The sequence below is a fragment of the Schistocerca nitens genome, chromosome 4 (genome assembly GCF_023898315.1).
Source record: "Schistocerca nitens isolate TAMUIC-IGC-003100 chromosome 4, iqSchNite1.1, whole genome shotgun sequence".
Lineage (NCBI taxonomy): Eukaryota > Metazoa > Arthropoda > Insecta > Orthoptera > Acrididae > Schistocerca > Schistocerca nitens.
In genome coordinates this window covers 817,119,806-817,140,990 of record NC_064617.1, presented here as the reverse complement: position 1 = coordinate 817,140,990, position 21,185 = coordinate 817,119,806, and the positions used below count along the sequence as shown (strand labels likewise).

The window sequence follows — 21,185 nt, the reverse complement described above, 5'->3', positions numbered from 1 at the left end:
TAAGTCCCATAAGATTTCACACACATTTGAACAAAAAAGCCGTTATCAGAGCTGTGACACTTGTCGCAAACAAGCGAAATGCCCTTGCTTTAATATCTTCAAAGCTTGAAGCCAAGTTCACTCCAGACATTGGGTGTAAATGATTAAGTTGGTTACGGGGTGTGAGTACAAAATCCAGTGTGCACTATTTATGTAACAGCGTTCAAAATCTGCACGGTGGTAACGGGCAACCTTTCCGCCGTGCCATAGTAGCTATACTGATGGAGTCTGATTACCAGACTTTTCAAAAACCTTCGTCAAGGCGAAGTGTGGACACACCCCATTTTAACGTCCAGTAATAGGTGTCCTCATACTTCTGATCAGACAGTGCATGTTGGCGACAGAAGTTCCGTTCTGCGCATCTAAATGCTCACTGCGTAAATATTCCTGTACTTTGCGTTTATCCGCTTCCACGCAGTCCACTTTCTTCAGTCAAAACAAAGTAATGGACTTTTCCCGTCGGAAAACCGATGCACCTGATTGCCTCCGTACTGCGGGCGTCTATGAAATGACTTGTGGCTGCGGTAGAGTGTATATAGCTGAAACATCGAAATGAGAAGGACTGTTAAGGACGTATTAAGGAACACGAACGCCACAAGCGGCTAAAACTAAGTATAAATTCGGCGATAACGGAGCATCACGAGAACAGTGGCCTTGACTTCGCCGGCCGGGGTGGCCGAGCGGTTCTAGGCGCTACAGTCTGGAACCGCGCGACCGCTACGGTCGCAGGTTCGAATCCTGCCTCGGGTATGGATGTGTGTGCTGTCTTTAGGTTAGTTAGGTTTAAGTAGTTCTAAGTTCTAGGGGACTGATGATCTCAGAAGTTAAGTCCCATAGTGCTCAGAGCCATTTGAATCATGTTTTGGCCTTGACATCGATTTCAATAACGTACGTGAGCTGGATAAGGAAACCAACAATTATACAAGAAAAACCCGAGAAGTGACTGGAATTTCTAAGAACACATGTAACTTCAATTAGAGAGGAAGGCTACATAGGCTTCCGGCATCGTGGCTCCCCTCCATCAACAAAATGAATACACGGCTGCGGCGTGCGAGCAATACAAACAACGACCTGGAAGCCACATATTTTGGTGAAACGTGCCCGCTCTCTAGCTCAGCCCGTTTCGCTTCTAGCCAATGATGTTGGGCCACCAATAGCAGCAGGAGAAATTGTAACCAATATGCCTTTCCAGCATAAATGCGGGAAAAATCCCTTTCTAACCAATGATTCAGAAATGTAAGGACTATGGTATGAAGATTAGCATCTCCAAAACGAACGTAATGTCAGTGGAAAAGAGATATAAACGGATTGAGTGCCAAATAGGAGGATCAAAGTTAGAACAGGTGGACGGTTTCAAGTACTTAGGATGCATATTCTCACAGGATGGCAACATAGTGAAAGACCTGGAAGCGAGGTGTAGCAAAGCTAATGCAGTGAGCGCTCAGCTACGATCTACTCTCTTCTGCAAGAAGGAAGTCAGTACCAAGACTAAGTTATCTGTGCACCGTTCAATCTTTCGACCAACTTTGTTGTATGGGAGCGAAAGCTGGGTGGATTCATGTTACCTTATCAATAAGGTTGAGGTTATGGATATGAAAGTAGCTAGGATGATTGCAGGTACTAGTAGATGGGAACAATGGCAGGAGGATGTCCACAATGAGGAAATCAAAGAAAAACTGGGCATGAACTCTATAGATGTAGCAGTCAGGGCGAACAGGCTTAGATGGTGGGGTCATATTACACGCATGGGAGAAGCAAGGTTACCCAAGAGACTCATGGGTTCAGCAGTAGAGGGTAGAAGGAGTCGGGGTAGACCAAGGAGAAGGTACCTGGATTCAGTTAAGAATGATTTTGAAGTAATAGGCTTGACATCAGAAGAGGCACCAATGTTAGCACTGAATAGGGGATCGCGGAGGAATTTTATAAGGGGGACAGTGCTCCAGACTGAATGCTGAAAGGTATAATCAGTCTTAAATGATGATGATGAACCAATGATAGTCACAAGAGTTTTAGCCGATAGCCCCCTTTTCCGGCTCTACCGCGGAAATACTTCTTTTACTATCCAATGACGATGGCTCACCAACGGTAGCCACAGATTTCTATTTCTTAATTAATTTTTGTTTACCCAATAATCCCACTTCTCTAGCACAAGCGCGAAAAAATTGTTCTTTGGAAGGAGGCACTGGTCTCTGACAGCGCTCAGTCTGCAGTCACACAAGAGCCTGAAGAAGATCCCAGCAGAGGGGTGGAAACGAAATGTGACGCTGCATAGCAACACGGAAGATTTGAACAGTACCTGCGAGCGCCTCGCGGGCGTGCCGCAGCTCCATGTCGAGCGCCTGGACGCGCAGCGACTCCTCGGCTCCGCTGCCGCCGCCAGCTGGTGCGGCCGCCCCCGCCGCCCCCTCGGCGCCGGCCGCCGCGCTGTTGGCCGCCCCCGCGCCCGCGGCCGTCAGGTCCCTGGAGGCGACCAGCATGCGCAGCTCGGCCACCTCGCACTTGAGACGCTCGTTCTCGAGCCGCAGCCGCATGGCGGCCGCCGGGTTGTTGACGGCGTCGCGCTCCGAGCAGCTCCCAGACTTGCCCTTGGGACGCGAGCCGCCGCCCGGCACTGCGTCCGCGTCTGCACAGTGGGAGCGACCACTCTCTGTAACGGGCCTGCAAACACACTACGAGATAAATCAGTCACTGCCAAATATAGATATATTCAAAAGGAAACTCGTGGGTCTCAATTATATGTAACCAGCCATATTCTTCAGATTCTACCTCGGCTGTTACTTACAAGTATTTGCTTTATTGAAAACCCACAGTTGGCTAATTTCGGCCTTTCACTTAATTTACAAGTGCTATCTACTATGAAAGCAGCACAAAGATACACCAGGTTTATGTCTGGCTTACCGACATACTAAAAATACATTCTACACTGAAGCGTCAGAGAAACTGGTATTCAAATACAGAGATATGTAAACAGGCAGAATATGGGGCTGCGGTCGGCAACTCCTATATAAGACAACAAGTGTCTGGCGCAGTTGTTCATTCTCAACAGAAAAAAGCACACTGAGTAGGAGGGTGTCGAGGTCCATATACATGACACTGATTAGACCTCTGAGGACGTACGCAGCTACCGTCTGGGGATATGCAGCTCCTACACGACTGCGCCGCCTGCAGATCATACAGAACAAAGTGCTACGAATCATTAGCAACACTTCACGCTGCACACGCACCGTGGATCTTCACCATGAATACCGCCTTGATACCCTCAAGGAAGTATTCAAAAAACACGCCACACGACTATACAGGAACTCGAGACACTCGAACAATCCTTTCATCCTCACTCTGGGAAACTACGATCACAACCATAGGTGGAAGCACAAGCGGCCAAAGACACTGCTAGCTAGGGCATAGCCACCTATGGTAAACTAACATACGCAAACAAGCGACAAACGTCGGCAAGCCCCTGCATATCAGCAACACTGACTGGTAACTACCAGCTGCTATTAGAGCCGACCAACAGGCCACACGAGGGACACGGACGAGCTCGTCCACTGGCGCACAAGCAAACCGCCAACATTACCTTACACTGTGCTTCCGATATATGACCTATCGGACACAAAAACGAAGATAATCCTAACTGTTGCAGGCTGTTGACGCTGAACGAGGACTCTAGACCGGCACCCAGCGCCAGCCTCCGAGCAATACAACCGCACAACGTCAAGGTATCGACATGCATGATACCCACTACTAACAAAACCTATCCTTGCACGACCTATCGCAGGCAGCAAGACATCCGCTACTGTTCTTACCACCCGACCTAACTATCGCAGAGGTCTTTTTCCCTTGGCTCTTGCCTTGGCACTTTTTTTCCTCTGCCCTTCAAACCGCTACCCTTCGTTCGATTTCGACCCAATCTATCTCCAGATGAGCGCGTCTTTATGGTTAACCTTAACGAGACGTACGCAAACATCGCAGTACCCACATCCTGCGACACCTCACTTTAGTGAAAACTAACCCTTATGCAGAGATGGCAGTAGACCTATTGTGTTGGCCATCATGCCGGTGTGGGTGTGGGAGGGACATCACCTCTTACAAACACAAAAAAAAGCGCAGTTGTTAGATCGGTTACTGCTGCTACAATGGCTGGTTATCAAGATTCGAGTTTGAACGTGGTGTTATAGTCGGCGAACGAGCGACAGGGACACAGCATCTCTGAGGTAGCGACGAAGTGGTGTTTTCACGAGTGTACCGTGAATACCAAGAATCCAGTAAAACATCATATCTCCGACATCGCTGCGGCCGGAAAAATATCCTGCAAGAACGGGACCAACGACGACTGAAGAGAATCGTTCACTGTGACAAATGTGCAACCCTTCCGCAGATTGCTGGAGATTTCAATGTTGGGCATCAACAAGTGTCAGCGTGCGAACCAGTCAACGAAACATTATCCATATGGACTTTCGGAACTAAAGGCCCCTCTCATGTAACATTGATGTCTGCATGACACAAAGCTTAACGCGTCGCCTGGGCCCGTCAACACAGACATAAGACTGTTGATCACTGGAAACATGTTGCCTGGTCGGACGAGTCTCGTTTCAAATTGTATCGAGCGGATGGACGTGTACGGGTATGGAAACAACCTCATGAATCCATGGACCCTGTATGTCAGCAGGGGACTGTTGAAGCTGGTGAAGTCTCTGCAATGGTTTGGGGCATGTGCAGTTGGAGCTATCTGGGACCGCTGATATGTCAAGATACGACTCTGATAGGTGACATATACGTAAGCATCCTATCTGATCACCTGAATCCATTCATGTCCGCCGGCTGGAGTGGCTGAGTGGTTCTAGGCGCTTCAGTCTGAAAACGCGCGACCGCTACGGTCGCAGGTTCGAATCCTGCCTCGGGCATGGATGTGTGTGATGTCCTTAGGTTAGTTAGGTTTAAGTTGTTCTAAGTTCTAGGGGACTGATGACCTCAGAAGTTAAGTCCCATAGTGCTCAGAGCCATCATTCATGTCCATTGTGCTTACCGACGGACTTGCGCAATTCCAGCAGGACAATGCGACACTCCAATTACTACAGAGTGGCTCCAGGAACACTCTTCTGAGTTTAAACATTTCCTCTGCCCACCAAACTCTCCAGACGTGAATTTTCTTGATGCCTGGGATGCCTTCCAACGTGCTGTTCAGAAGAGATGTTCACCCTTTCATACTCTTACGAATTTATGGACAGCGCTGCAGGATTCATGGTTTCAATTCCCTCCAGCAATACTTCAGACAGTGGTCAAGACCATGCCACGTCGTGTTGCGGCACATGTGCGTGCACGCGAAGGCCCTACACAATATTAGGCAGGTGCTGCAGTTTCAAATGGTTCAAATGGCTCTGAGCACTATGGGACTTAACATCTGAGGTCATCAGTCCTCTAGACCTTAGAACTACTTAAACCTAACCAACCTAAGGACATCACACACATCCATGCCCGTGGCAGGATTCGACCTGCGACCGTAGCGGTCGCGCGGTTCCAGACTGAAGCGCCTAGAACCGCTTGGCCACAGCGGCCGGCGCTCCAGTTTCTTTGGCTCTTCAGTGTCAGAGGAAAAAAAAATGATGCAACACGAAGGAATTATCCAATTGAGAATCATCCAATTGAGGTTCAAATCCTGTCTCGGGCATGGATGTGTGTGATGTCCTTAGGTTAGTTAGGTTTAAGTAGTTCTAAGTTATAGGGGACTGATGACCTCAGATGTTAAGTCCCATAGTGCTCAGAGCCATTTGAACCATTTTTGAACTAGTGGTCAGAAACTTAACGCCACCATCTCTTCTCCCCTTGACCTCCGATTGCCATTCGCAGGCAGCCTTACGATACAACGGTATGTCAACAATATTCTACGCCCCATTTTTTTTGGCCTTCTTGGCAAGGCATTTTGCGCTTACCATTTTCCTCAAAAGACGAAACACCGCTCGACTTGATGGAATACAAGTTCGATTTTACACAGAGTACGGGAAGGAACTTGCCCCCCTTCTTGCAGCGGTGTACCGTACGTCTCTAGAAGAGCATAGCGTTCCAAAGGATTGGAAGAGGGCACAGGTAATCCCAGTTTTCAAGAAGGGACGTCGAACAGATGTGCAGAACAATAGACCTATATCTCTAACGTCGATCAGTTGTAGAATTTTGGAACACGTATTATGTTCGAGTATAATGACTTTTCTGGAGCTCTGTAGGAATCAGCATGGGTTTCGAAAAAGACGATCGTGCGAAACCCAGCTCGTGCTATTCGTCCACGAGACTCAGAGGGCCATAGACAAGGCTTCCCAGGTAGATGCCGTGTTTCCTGAGTTCCGCAAGGCTTTTGATACAGTTCCCCACAGTCGTTTAATGAACAAAGTAAGAGCATATGGACTATCAGATCAATTGTGTGACTGGATTGAAGAGTTCCTAGATAACAGAACGCAGCATGTCATTCTCAATGGAGAGAAGTCTTCCGAAGTAAGAGTGATTTCAGGTGTGCCGGAGGGGAGTGTCGTAGGACCATTGCTATTCACAATATACATGAATGACGTTGTGGATAACATCGGAATTTCATTGAGGGTTTTTGCGGACGATGCCGTAGTACATCGAGAGGTTGTAACAACAGAAAATTGTACTGAAATGCAGGAAGATCTGCAACGAATTGACGCGTGGTGCAGGGAATGGCAACTGAATCTCAATGTAGCCGAGTGTAATGCGGTGCGAATACATAGAAAGAAAGATCCCTTATCATTTAGCTACAATATAGCAGGTCAGCAAGTGGAAGCAGTTAATTCCATAAATTATCTGGGAGTACGCATTAGGAGTGATTTAAAATGGAATGACCATACAATATTAATCGTCGGTAAAGCAGATGCCAGACTGAGATTCATTGGAAGCTTCCTAAGGAAATGCAATCCGAAAATAAAGGAAGTAGGTTGCAGTACACTTGTTCGCCCACTGCTTGAATACTGCTCACTTGTGTGGGATCCGTACCAGATAGGGTTGATAGAAGAGATAGAGAAGATCCGACGGAGAGCAGCGCGCTTCGTTACGGGATCATTTAGTAATCGCGAAAGCGTTACGGAGATGATAGATAAGCTCCAATGGAAGACTCTGCAAGAGAGACGCTCAGTAGCTCGGTACGGGCTATTGTTGAAGTTTCGAGAACATACCTTCACCGAGGAGTCAAGCAGTATATTGCTCCCTCCTACGTATATCTCGCGAAGAGACCATGAGACTAAATTAAGAGGGATTAGAGCCCACAAAGAGGCATACCGACAATCTTTCTTTCCGCGAACAACACGAGACTGGAATAGAAGGGAGAACCGATAGAGGTACTCATGGTACCCTGCGGATTAGGGATCTAGATGTAGATGTAGATGTAGATGTAGAAGGCAAGGCCCGCCCGCACACGGCGAGAGTTTCTACTGTTTGTCTTCGTGCTTACCAAAACAGACCTTGGCCAGCAAAGTCACCGGATCTCTCCCCAACTGAGAACGTTTAGAGCATTACGGGCTGGACCCTCCTACCAGTTCCGCGATTTCGACGATGTAACGCGTCAGTTGGACAGAATTTGGTTGGATATACCTCAGAAGGATATCCAACAACTCTATCAGTCAGTGCAAAGCCGAATAATTGGTTGCATAAGGGCCAGAGGTGGATCAGCGCGTTATTGACTTTCTCCATTACGGAAGCTCTTTCTCTTGAATACATAGTCCAAATTTTCTGAAACTATAATCATTTGTTTGTCCGTACATGTACGTCACATCTACCGATTTCTACCCAATTCGCATAAGTCCTTCGATGTGTGTCTTCTTCTTTTTTTTTTCCTTGGTCGCTAACTAATTTACTGACGCGATTCAATACATCGTCATCAAACACAGCTGCGGTAAAAACAAAGAAACAGAATATAGAAAAAGATGCATACATTTTTTGATAGCTCTTTATTGTACTGTGTTTCCGGTTTTTGGGACAGCTATGTCTGATGAAGACGTATCGAAACACGTCAACAAATTAATTTGTGACCATGATCTTTCACAGTTCACTGTGTGCCGATTGTGATTGGTCATCGGCCTTATAGATGGAGGTATTTCATTGTCTAGTGAAGGAAAAAAAAAACAAAGGACAGCCTAAAATATGCACTGACAGATGCGATCGATGTTTTAGCCTGCTATACATCTTTTAGTCGATGCACCATCTCACATTTTTTGCCGGTAGTAGCACTTTTTTATGTATGGCGACCTTAGGTGTATGAAGCTAGATTTTAAACTGACTATCGTTTCATTGTATATTGCCTCGTTTTTACACATCGTCAACATTTGCTATAGCAAACGACTTTTATCACTTTTTTAAATAAATGGGTCTTCATATTTGTCGTTTATTACGTTAATTTTATGTATATATATCATTTAGCTGGACCATGTATCACAATAACTGTTAAGACTTTGAATGCAAGCTATCTTCAGCCGCAAAGTGTCGCATTGCAGATGAATCTTAGTCTTTTGTATTTTCTGGTACATATTTTTTAATTATTTTACTTCCAAAAGCAATTAAGAATTCCTATCTCCTTTTCCTCGACCTTAATTGACTCTGCAGACGCAGTAGCTGCTTTGGCACACGGTTCAGACTAAACTTATTTGTTGCAAATTCGAGCACCTGATATGTCTGTAGTTACAAAGATATTTGCGTATACTTCTCTGAGACACGTATGTCGATATCTGAACACACGGACAGAACTACTGGCAGGCGGTTTTTCAACAACGAAACCGAGCACATACAGTTACTTATAACGTGGGAATAGTTTCGAGGATTGTTATCATTGCATTCAGTAAACATTCTGTTTTTAAATTTGACGCTTGCACATTATGTGGTCGGTCTGAGAACTGCTGCGAAAGTTCGCGCCAGTATTTCGGTAGTGGTAGCTCGCACGGCCTGGTGTTGCAATCAGTCTTACGCCTACAATATGTATGGATGAACCCAAAAAGTTCTGCAGTTCGCTACTAGGTGGCAAAGGCGTCGTTTCACTGCGGCAGGGGATTTTAATGTATCGTAGTTCAGCAAATTTGCACAAAATATGTATAAATTATACAAACAAACCTTTCTTGAGAATCAGTCTACGTAATAATGAAAGCCGTATCAAAAACCCTATAATAGTTCCTGAGCTTAGCCTGGAAATACAGGCAGAAAGAGTGGCGGGGAACTAATTTGTGTGTCTACAGACTGAAAGAAGAAGATTTGTTGGTGATACATAAATAGAAGACAGATTCTGTGGTTTATAACACATGATCTACAAGAAGTGATCCACAAAACTACCATCCAATCACATTGACTTTCATCTCTTATAGAATGTAGGACATATTCTGAGCTGAAATGTAAAGAGGTATTTTATTCTATCCATCATTGATGATGTGGTCCCAAAGGTATGCAATTCCGTTGTATTTTATTCCCTGAAAGACAGACTTCCTCGGCTGTACTTTGTTGAAGTTGATTATTCATACAACAAACGTATTCGATTTCATAATACACATTTCATCGTCAGGAAGTAGAGGAAAATCAGAATTTAACATAGTTTGACATGTTTCGACATTAGCCAACAGATCAAAACAGAGCAAAAGGAAAGAAATAAGCGTCAACTCATTGTGAGCCTAAACACAAACTGGGTAGCGTAGAACTTGGCAACACGATTAGTAAATACCAAAATAAAATCTGAAAAACAGATACTCTGTATCACTCTGAATTTATGGTACACTGGATCAACTTCCAGACCAAGCCTCGTGACAAATGACTGAGGAGGCGCTACAGGCAAAAGCGGATAGGCTTACCAGTTGAATATTAAACTTAAAAGCTTCAATCATAAGATGAAACGACATAAAAATACATTTAATGATTTAAATGACTCAACAGTCCTATCCATACAAATAATAATAATAGTAATAACAATAATTTCGTGTTGCTCAGTGACCGCGTGCAAGTCTTTCAATTGAACGGCTCCTCGGCGACTTGCGTGTCCTAATCTATCCACACATCCACCAGCAAAGTGGAATCCGAACCACGTGTCCATTTCTCACATTGTTGAAAGATGACAGTTAGATTGAACGCAGACTGGCGGTTTCCGTGGTCGGACCAGGATTCGATTCCGCGAACCCTCGGTTTCCTGACACGCGCTTTATCACTGGACCACCAGGCTCGACACTATGTAAAAACCAAGTGTGAATACATTGCACTAATTCAGTACGGTCCTCTTTGCACATCTTTGAAACGTAAAATACAAAAATAAAAAAAAAATTAACAGATACAATCAGACGATGAAAAGTTCAGAACTTAGCGAAGGCAACCATGATGATGTATCATTACGTAATCACACTTGGTGTTCATATTATGTATAGGAAGAATGACTGTTCCTGCCTTTTAAATTACTTAACACGTTCTGATGTGGTTTTATCGTATTACTAAAGCTATTATGTTTAATTTTCAGCTGGTCTGTCAATCAGCATTTGATTGTAGTGTCACGTAGTGGTTATTTGTTATCAGTATCTCAGTAAGCCATCATCAGACTCAGTCTGGCATTTGATTGCTATAATGTACAGTTCAGTTGTTGACATGACATTGTTTCTGTGTTTCATATGTTATTTTCAAATGTATTAATCGTAATGAAATGTTCTATGCTGACCAGTTCGTGTATCAGTTAAAATGAACTGCTCCTTGCATGTTTCCCTTTTCTGTATTTAGATGTTTTGATCACATCATCACAACAACAACAACAACAACAACAACAAGAAGGCTGATGACGACGACAATAGCTGTATCTATGGCCGAAATGCGTCATACGGAACGATGAACACACTGTGATCGAAACGAATTCATCTACATCTACATCTCCATGGATACTCTGCAAATCACACTTAAGTGCCTGACTGAGGGTTCATCGAACCACCTTCACAATAATTCTCTGTTATTCCAATCTCGAACACCTATACCTTCCTGTGCGAGCTCTGATTTCTCTTTATTATGATTATTGTTTCCCCCTACACAGATCGGCGTCAACAAAATAGTGTCACATTCGGAGGAGAAAGCTGGTGGTTGAAGTTTCGTGAGAAGATTCCGCCGCTTTTGTTTTAATGGTGTCCAAATACGTTCGGTAACATGTCAGTTACACTCTCTTCCCTATTTCTCTACACTACAAAGCGTATTGGTCTTCCTTGAACTTTCTCGACGTACTCCGTTAATCCTATCTGGTAAGGATCTCACACGGCGCAGCACAACAGCAAGAGAACGGACAAGCATAGTGAAGGCAGTCTCTTTAGTAGGTTCGTTGCATCTTCTAAGTGTTCTGCCAATAAATCGCAGACTTTGGTTCGCCTTCCCAACAACATTTTCTGTTACTTTTCAATTTAATTTGTTCGTAACTGTAATTTCTAGGTATTTAGTTGCATTTACGGTCTTTAGAGTTGACCGATTTATCGTGTAACCGAAGTTTAACGGAATCATTTTAGCACTTAGTGATGGCCTCACAAGCCGGCCGGAGTGGCCGTGCGGTTCTGGGCGCTACAGTCTGGAGCCGACCGACCGCTACGGTCGCAGGTTCGAATCCTGCCTCGGGCATGGATGTGTGTGATGTCCTTAGGTTAGTTAGGTTTAATTAGTTCTAAGTTCTAGGCGACTGATGACCTCAGAAGTTAAGTCGCATAGTTCTCAGAGCCATTTGATGGCCTCACACTTTTCATTATTTAGGGTCAATTGCCAATTTTCGGACCGTAAAAATATCTTTACTAAATCGTTTTGCAATTTCTTTTGATCTTCTGATGGTTTTACTAGACGATAAATGACAGCATAATCTGCAAAAGGATGGAAACTGAATGTAGAAAAACCATCTGCAAACAACCTAAGATGCCTGATCAGATTGTCTCCTAAGTTGTTTATGTAAGGAACAAATGGTTCAAATGGCTCTGAGCACTACGGGACTTAACATCTGTGGTCATCAGTCCCCTAGAACTTAGAACTACTTAAACCTAACTAACCTAAGGACATCACACACATCCACCCCCGAGGCTGGATTCGAACCTGCGACCGTAGCAGTCGAACGGTTCCGGACTGAGCGCCTAGATCCGCTAGACCACCGCGGTCGGCTGTAAGGAACAGCAGAGGGCCTATAACACTACCTAGGGGAACGCCAGAAATCACTGTGTGTAAGTGATAAGAATGATCGCCGATCCTAGTATGGATTTCCTATCCTATGTAGAATTTCTTTAATTTATTAACCCAAACGGTCCTTAAGAAAAAAAAAGAACACTAAAATGTAGGTGGCTTTTCTTCGGGCGGAAGATAGTACCAAAACTATAGGAGGGGAAAAAGGATCCCAAACAGTGTTTTGAAATACGGTACCAATGGTCGGAAATGGACAGTTCAAGCGTTGCCACATCTAGAATGAGCTCTTGCAAGTGAGAATGGTACACTTGCTTACATCCTGGTTGTGTCTCATAAAAATAACTGTTTACTTCATACACTTGGAGATGCCTTCCTTGAAATACTATACAGAATCTGTGATGTGCGCACGGTGGTTTATTATCGTTTGCAATGCGTGATTTGTTGTCGAAGATGGAGCATTACTCCTTGCCAGAACTTGCAGGCATACATTTTAAACGGGCTGTAGCATGATTTTCACGTGAAGGAATTTGAACAACCAGTATTCTAGGTTGCAGTAGATCGCTCATGATACTATTAAGGTTAAAATTTACTTTATAAATCGCATTCATATCAAAACAACTGGAACTGCAGAACGTGTTTATGGAACAATTATTACCTCTGTAGTAGTTATTATCATTAACGCGACAGAAGAGAGGTTCAATGAGAACTTTAGGAGATGGCCACGACAGAATACTTAAAGTACTCAGCTTACAAGCACTATATACGTAATTTTACTGCTAGAAATAGATGTTCAACGCAAACGTTAATTAGGAAAGATTTCCTGAACAGGGCAAAAGAGTAAGGTTCGGCTACGCAATTATTTCTATTTTTTTTAACAAAATAGCTGACGTTAAGATCTCAACGTTAAAATTCTTGGCAACCTTCTAAGATTTGCAGATCGTTCAAAATGTTAAATGTTACGTAAATATTGTTTCCCCTGGAAGTATAGTACCATCGTCACATGTGCCGGAATCGTTGTTGCAAGGTAAGCTGGTATAACTTCGAATTAAACGGTCGTATTTTACGCATGGTGTTGCAACGATTTCCACAAAACGCCTCGGTGGGTAGCGGTCAAATTCACTGACGCAGCAGTGCAGCCCGTCCAGGTGAACGGGAGAATCATCGTGCGTAAAATTGGAAATTAGATCAGTGTACCTTGTACCAGTGTTCCCAGTGTATATTTATCAGCCTTAACTCTACAGACCGAAGACGATTACAGACTGTTGGTGCTCCGGGAAAGCGTGAAAACTGGCATTAAATCCGTTGGTCGGCCAAGTGAAAAATGACACAGAGCGTCCAGGTTCTAGAACGCGATATTTTGTCTACTGCTTGTGGAAATAAGATTTTTCTTCCATGTGGCCAAACCTGTGTGGAGATTACCAGGAGAAACGTAGGTAAACGACTGAAGGAAGATAAACTACGAAACTTGTCAGTGGGCTAAAATTAATTAATTGTACTGGCGTATCGCGTTCACCAACGCGCAGCATCTGGTTCCATATTCCAGGGTACTACCATTCACTGACTGGTTTGTACTTATCGTTATAAAAAGGGAATCATTTCTTTTGTTTCACAGTGCCGAGTGTTAACAACACACATAAACTTCTATTTTCCGTTGGTTCATGGGCATTTAAGTACCAACTTGAAAAATGCTACATGGAAGGAGGGTATCTAGTTTCACGTCTGGGTTTCTCAAATAGTCTTGCCGAAGAAATCTTTTGGATATATAAAATTAAATAGGTGAGTGATTAATGCGGTCCTTGGTAGAGTATTTTGAGACTTATCGTTTTCATTACCAAACCTGTTGCAAAAACGTAAGCACGCCGCTCTTGGCAACCTCTCAGCTTCACCAGCCCTAGAAAAAGACAAATAACGTGTGCCTCTCACTTCTTTCATTTATTTCGAGACAGATGAAAATTAGGAGGTAGCAGAGGCACAATTGCTCAAGTGAGCGCCTACTCGATAGCAAAAACAGAACGAGAAGGCGCAGTTTTAAGCACACTGGACTCGCATTCGGGAGGACGACGATTCAAATCCACCTACATCATTATTTAAATTTTCCGTGATTTTCCTAAATCGCTCCAGACAAATGCAGGGATGGTCCTTTTGAAATAATGCGGCCGGTTTCTTTCCCCATTCTTGAAACAATATGAACTTGTGCTCCGTCACTAATAACCTCGATGTCGACGGGACGTCAAACTCTAATCTATATCTACATGACAGTTCTGTAATTCATACTTAAGTTCCTGTCAGAGGATTCTTCGAACCACCTTCAAACTATTTCTGTACCTTTCCATTCTCTAACAGCGCACGGGAAAATGTACACTAAAATCACTCCATACTATTCTAAATTCTCTTATTTTATTATGATGATCATTTCTTCCTATACCGGTTGGCGACAATATTTTGCATTCAGAGGAGAAATCTGGTGCCCGAAATTTCGTGAAAAGATCTCGTCGTAACGAGAAACGCCTTTGTTCTAATGATTGCCACCCCAACTCGTTTATAATATTCGCGACACTCTCTCCCCTACTTCGAAAGAATACAAAACAAGCTGCCATTCTTTGACTTTTTCGATTTCGATGTCCTCCGTCGATTATATCTGATAAGAATCTCATACTGTGCAACAGTATCTTAGCAGAAGACTGACAACGGTAGACAGTAGATCTGTAAGTGTTCTTACAATAAACGCAGTCTTCTTTTTTGCTCCTCCATTTGGTCCTAAGAACCTATAAATAAAAAAAAATTATTTTTCACTGTGTGCTACTGTTTTAGCAGTAGTTTATCTTAGCATTTAAGACTCTTCGCGCTACGGTCGCAGGTTCGAATCCTGCCTCGGGCATGGATGTGTGTGATGTCCTTAGGTTAGTTAGGTTTAAGTAGTTCTAAGTTCTATGGGACTTATGACCACAGCAGTTGAGTCCCATAGTGCTCAGAGCCATTTGAAACATTTGACTCTTCGGATTGATGTAAGCAAATGATTGTGGAAGTATAAAGTTGTGATGTACTTCTTACTGTGCTCTGCGTGTTAGGCGACGAAATTACCGACAATAACGTCATTAAATGAACTAAGTACATGCTTATCACATAATGTACATACTATAACATATTTATCTTCCCGAATAGGCGTCTTTTTCGACACATAACCTCACCGTCACACACAGCCATTGAACCTAATCAAACTTCATATTAATTACAAAGTAAAAAAAAACTGTAAATGTATCTGATGATTGCAGCATGCTGCTGATTTGCACCATGCTAGTAACAAGTGACTGTTGCAGTATATATTATTATCTTAAAATCTTACAATTCAGACGCACCCCTCAAATAACATTCATATAACATTGATAAATTTAAGTTTATTTATTTTGCCTTGTTGCTACTCAGTGCCATTGACCGTGGGAGGTGCCGCCGTGGTTAGCACACTGGACTCGCATTCAGGAGGACGACGGTTCAATCCCGCGTCCGGCCATCCTGATTTAGGTTTTCCGTGACTTCCCTAAATCGCTCCAGGGAAATGCCGGGATGGTTCGTTCGAAAGGCCACGGTCGACTTCCTTCCCTGTCCTTTCCTAACCCGATGCGACCAATGATCTCGCTGTTTGGTCTCTTCCCCTAAACAACCCCAACACAGTGCCGTTGAGTATTGTATTGTATTAAACCGGGGACCTAGAAACGACGGAGAGGCTTCGTTCCGCCGTAGCCCTCAGTGGTTCACAACCCCACAACAGGCCACAGCGCTTCAGTTTGGAACTTCGCGACCGCTACGGTCGCAGGTTCGACTCCTGACTCGGGCATGGATGTGCGTGATGTCCTTAGGGACTGATAACCTCAGCTGTTAAGTTCCATAGTGCTCAGAGCCATTTTAAACAGGCCACAGCAGTCCACCCACCCCACCGCCGCCCCACACCGAACCCAGGATTATTGTGCGTTTCGGCCCCCTGTGGACCACGCCCGCGAACGTCTTATACCAGACGAGTGTAACCCCAGATTTTTGCGTGGTAGCAGAAACCAGATGGCAGCCATAAGAGTGGAGGGACATCTTTATAAATGTAGATGTAGATGTAGAAAGGGAAGCAGTGGTTGGGAAGGGAGTGAGACAGGGTTGTAGTCTCTCCCCGATGTTATTCAATCTGTATATTGAGCAGTGGAGGAAACAAAAGAAAAATTCGGAGTAGGTATTAAAATCCATGGAGAAGAAATAAAAACTTTGAGGTTCGCCGATGGCATTATAATTCTGTCAGAGACAGCAAAGGACCTGGAAGAGCAGTTGAACGGAATGGACAGTGTCTTGAAAGGAGGATATAAGATGAACATCAACAAAAGCAAAACGAGGATAATAGAATGTAGTCGAATTACGTCGGGTGATGCTGAGGGAATTAGATTAGGAAATGAGGCACTCAAAGTAGTAAAGGAGTTTTGCTATTTGGGGGAGCAAAATAACTGATGACAGTCGAAGTAGAGAGGATATAATATGTAGACTGGCAATGGCAAGGAAAGCGTTTCTGAAGAAGAGAAATTTGATAACATCGAGTATAGATAAGTGTCAGGAAGTCGTTTCTGAAAGTATTTGTATGGACGATAAATAGTTTGGGCAAGAAGAGAATAGAAGCTTTTGAAATGTGGTGCTACAGAAGAATGCTGAAGATTAGATCGGTAGATCAAATAACTAATGAGGAAGTATTGAATAGGATTGGGGAGAAGAGAAGTTTGTGCCACAACTTGACTAGAAGGAATCGGTTGGTAGGACACGTTCTGAGGCATCAAGGGATCACCAATTTAGTATTGGAGGGCAGCGTGGAAGGTAAAAGTCGTAGAGGGAGACCAAGAGATGAATACACTAAGCAGATTCAGAACGATGTAGGTTGCGGTAGGTACTGGGAGATGAAGAAGCTTGCACAGGATAGAGTAGCATGGAGAGCTGTATCAAACCAGTCTCAGGACTGAAGACCACAACAACAACAACAACAACAACAACAGAGGTATTATGGTGTACGTGTGCGTGGAGACAGTGTTTGCGCAGCAGTCACCGACATAGTGTAACTGAGGCGGAATAAGGGGACCAGCCCGCATTTGCCGAGGTAGATGGAAAACCGCTTGGAAAACCATCCACAGGCTGGCCGGCACACCGGACCCGCACGCCTTCCTGCTCGGGAAGCAGCGCTGAAGAGTGCGCGGTTAGCCAGGCGGGCGGACGGTACCCTGGCGCGGAGTCATTATGTTCGCTTTCCGTGAAGGCGTGTCAAATAATTGTATTTGAGCCACCTATGGGAAGCGAACGTTGACTACTGCGTGCCAGGGTATGGATTGAACATGGTACTGTGTACCGACCCCTTCAGCCGCTAGGCAGAATAAATAAACTGCGACTATAGACTAAAACAAACTTTCTCAGTATTGTATTCGTCGCTGCTACACTGACAGTAAAATGGTTCAAATGGCTCTGAGCACTATGGGACTTAACTGCTGTGGTCATCAGTCCCCTAGAACTTAGAACTACTTAAACCTAACTAACATAAGGACATCACACACATCCATGCCCGAAGCAGGATTCGAAGCTGCGACCGTAGCGGTCGCGCGGTTCCAGACTGTAGCGCCTAGAACCGCTCGGCCACTCCGGCTGGCACACTGACAGTATGCTTGCAATATGTTCTAGGTATTTAGCTGAAGTGGCAACCTTTAGATTCGTGTGATTTATCGTGTAGACGAAATTTCATGGATTCCTTTTAGTAACAGTGTGGATGACTTCATACTTTTCTTTATTTACAGTCAACTGATACTTTTCGCGCCATCCAGATATCTTACCTAAATAGTTTTGCAAATCTTCTGATGGCTTTACCAGACTGTAAACCACAGCATCATCTACAAACAATCTTGTATGACTCTACAGATTACCTCCCAAATCATTCATGTAAATTACCGACAACAGAGGGCCTATAACAATTTCTTAGGGAACGACAGTTAACACTTCAGTGTCACCCGATGACTTTCTGTTGATTATTACGTACTGTGACTTATCTGATAAGAAGTCACGAGTACAATCACACAACTTAAACTTTACTCCATAAACTAGCAGTTTGATTAGAAGTTTGTTGTGCGGAACGGTCTCAAACGCCTTATGGAAATTTAGAAATTTAGAATCAATTTGAGATCTCCTGTTGGTAACTCACATTTCCTTTCTTGAGTAGTGACCTGTGCAATAACGCTAAAGACGTGTATGACTAACAGTTATTTTGGGCAAGAATGGTGATAGAATATTGTTTTTCTTTGGTTCTATAACATCTAAGATCACAATTTTGAATAAAAATACAGCATCAAACCAGTGTAGAAAAGGCCGTATATACTGAGAAAGCTATAACGTTATTGTCCGCAGCTAGTGGTCTCGCGGTAGCGTTGTCGCTTCCCGAACACGGGGTCCCGGCTTCGATTCCCGGCGGCCTCAGGGATTTTCACCTGCTTCGAGATGACTGGGTGTTGTTTGTCGTCCTTATCATCATCATTCATCCTCATTACGGTCAGAGAAAGGCAATGGCAAAACACCTCCGCTAGCACCTTGCCTAGTATGGCGATGCAGGTCTCCCGCATTGTCACCTACGCTCTGTCAAGGAGTATGGGGCCCATCATCACCATAACGTTATTACACAACATCATCCGTAATCTCATCATTAAGTGAGGCTGAGGTTGCCGTTTTCCTGGGTGTACGGGAATGTTCCAAAATCATTTTACAAAAGAGATGTAATACTTCATAGCAATCAGCCGCACAAGTCAGGGGAAATTTTAAATTGTGTTTTGAACAAAATCCTATGCAAAGAATGTAAAATGCGCTGCTTAATAAACATGTACTTACAGAGTCAATTATTTTGACTTGATATTATACAACTATTATCATTTTTATTTCTCTTGTTCCACAATACATAAAAATGTCAGACTTTGTAAGTTGAAACACAAGCCTCAAACAGCGTCCAAAATATCAAACCAACTGATCGCGTCCACATCACCGTGTGCTCACGTACGACAGTTCATCTGCTGGCGAGTGTTTCGTATTTTCGCTCGGTCGCAGCAATTTGCTGACCATCCGGGAGGACGACAGTTCAGTCCCGCGTCCGGCCATCCTGATTTAGGTGTTCCGTGATTTCCCTAAATCGCTCCAAGAAAATGCCGGGATGGTTCCTTTGAAAGGGCACGGCCGACTCCCTTCCCCGTCCTTCCCTAATCCGATGAGACCGATGACCTCGCTGTTTGGTCTCTTCCCCCAAACAACCCAACCCAGTTCGCTGACGTAGGATGCCACGGGAAACAAGAGATACGCGAGTCTTGCAACGAACTTGTGACGTCACGCTAGTTGCCTTGTACAGCGACATATATCGCGAGGGCTCGGCTCCTTCCAGGGCACACGGAAAATTAACAACGACAGCTCGCTTATATTTAAAAGCGCACCTAATAATTATTAAATTCGTCTGAAATGATAACTCGCTTCCCGCAGGAGACGGCCACTGGAAGTCATTATGACCAATAGTGTCGCTTACTGTGACACACGCAGCGGGAACAAAACTCTCGTTGACCCCGAGACGTTCCCTATGTGGATTCTGGAAGCGGTCGCGACACAGTGGGCCAGCTCGCTTCAAAACCTAGACATAACAGAAAACTTCATATAAAATCTTACGAAACGGTATTCTTATTACGTTCTTTGCGTTGCTGCTTAGCAATTCGACGTCGGAATGACAAAATTCAAAATGGTGAATTCAAACTGTCGGATCAAAAATTGTAAATTTAGCGTGTTCGAGTAAAACTTGGGTTATAAAGTATTGTGAGGTCGATAATAACAAATTACAAGTCGAAATTGGCGTACTGAAATGTTTTATTCGATATATTATATTTTTCAATCGAAATCATAGTCACATTCCTTGCTTGTGTCATTATTGCTTTCAGAAAGGTCGCTGTCGGGTTGTCCATTGGGAGTTGCTTCGGAAATCATATCTTTTACCTTAGGTGGAATCTATCTATCTTCTTCAATAGTCATTTTCTGGACTCTCGAGTTGAATGAATCCGTAGATGCCGATGGAAGACATCACTTTCTCACGGGGATACTTGTGTGTAAAATCTTGTCGACTACGCTGGGTATCCTTATTCCAATCTCGGTACGCATCTTCAGACAGCCGACCAATCGGCAACGGAGCAGCTTCGGTTATGGCATACCGTGCATCAAAACTACATAGAGTAGTATCGGCATTGGGCATTATTTCAGGATATTGTGTCCAGTGAAGCTGGCACCCGACTTTCAAGAAATATACATTTTTTCAGAGCTCTTCATTGATGTGTTTTAATTCTAGAGTTTTCTGTACAAAATTGGATTAGTTCTGCAGCATTCCGCAAAAAAAAAAAAAAAAAAAACGATATTACTCGTGAAAAATTTATTTTTGTAAAAAAGATTATTTGCCAATTTGCGAAAAAATAGTAATCACAATTCCGAATAGGTCCTCAAGAATTCTACAGAGAACGAAATTGACATTTTTTGTGCAGATGATAGTTTATAAGATAAATGCAGTAATGAGGGACCGAGTTTTACCGTGTTGTGCTGCAGCACGGCAGAAAAATGACCGCCCTACAAAAACGTGCTGATGTGTGCACGAAAACACATTTGAATTCGTTAACTGTAGTATTTAGGTAGTAGGAGAGCCATTTACAAAAGTGGAGCCACGCAGAGGAAATTTTTTAGCCAACAGTTTCGGATAATATCAGTAGTAGCTTAACTGTAAGTCGCTAAACGTAATTACATCGGTTAAAAATATCAAACATACGTTCTAGAGTGCTAACCATCTTATTGTATCCTGAAAATCAGGCAGCATCGCTGTCATATATTAAACAGGCCATACAGACGCTGTTTCTTGTTCGATTTACTGTTTACTGTCAACTGTCATGTCGACTTGAGACTGGAATGTTAGTGTCGTATTAGACAAGGACGCACCA

General features: G+C 43.8%; 1 protein-coding gene across 1 annotated transcript in view; it reads right to left on the bottom strand.

Moving 5' to 3' along the window:
* The window catches only part of LOC126252593 (kazrin), a gene marked incomplete at its 5' end in the record, with an annotated part of 708,940 nt that overhangs the window by 208,120 nt on the left and 479,635 nt on the right, over positions 1 to 21,185 (bottom strand). The window contains one exon of the mRNA XM_049953495.1: positions 2,336 to 2,662. Within this exon, the coding sequence (XP_049809452.1) occupies positions 2,336 to 2,662 (327 nt within the window). The remainder of the gene's footprint in view (positions 1 to 2,335; positions 2,663 to 21,185) is intronic.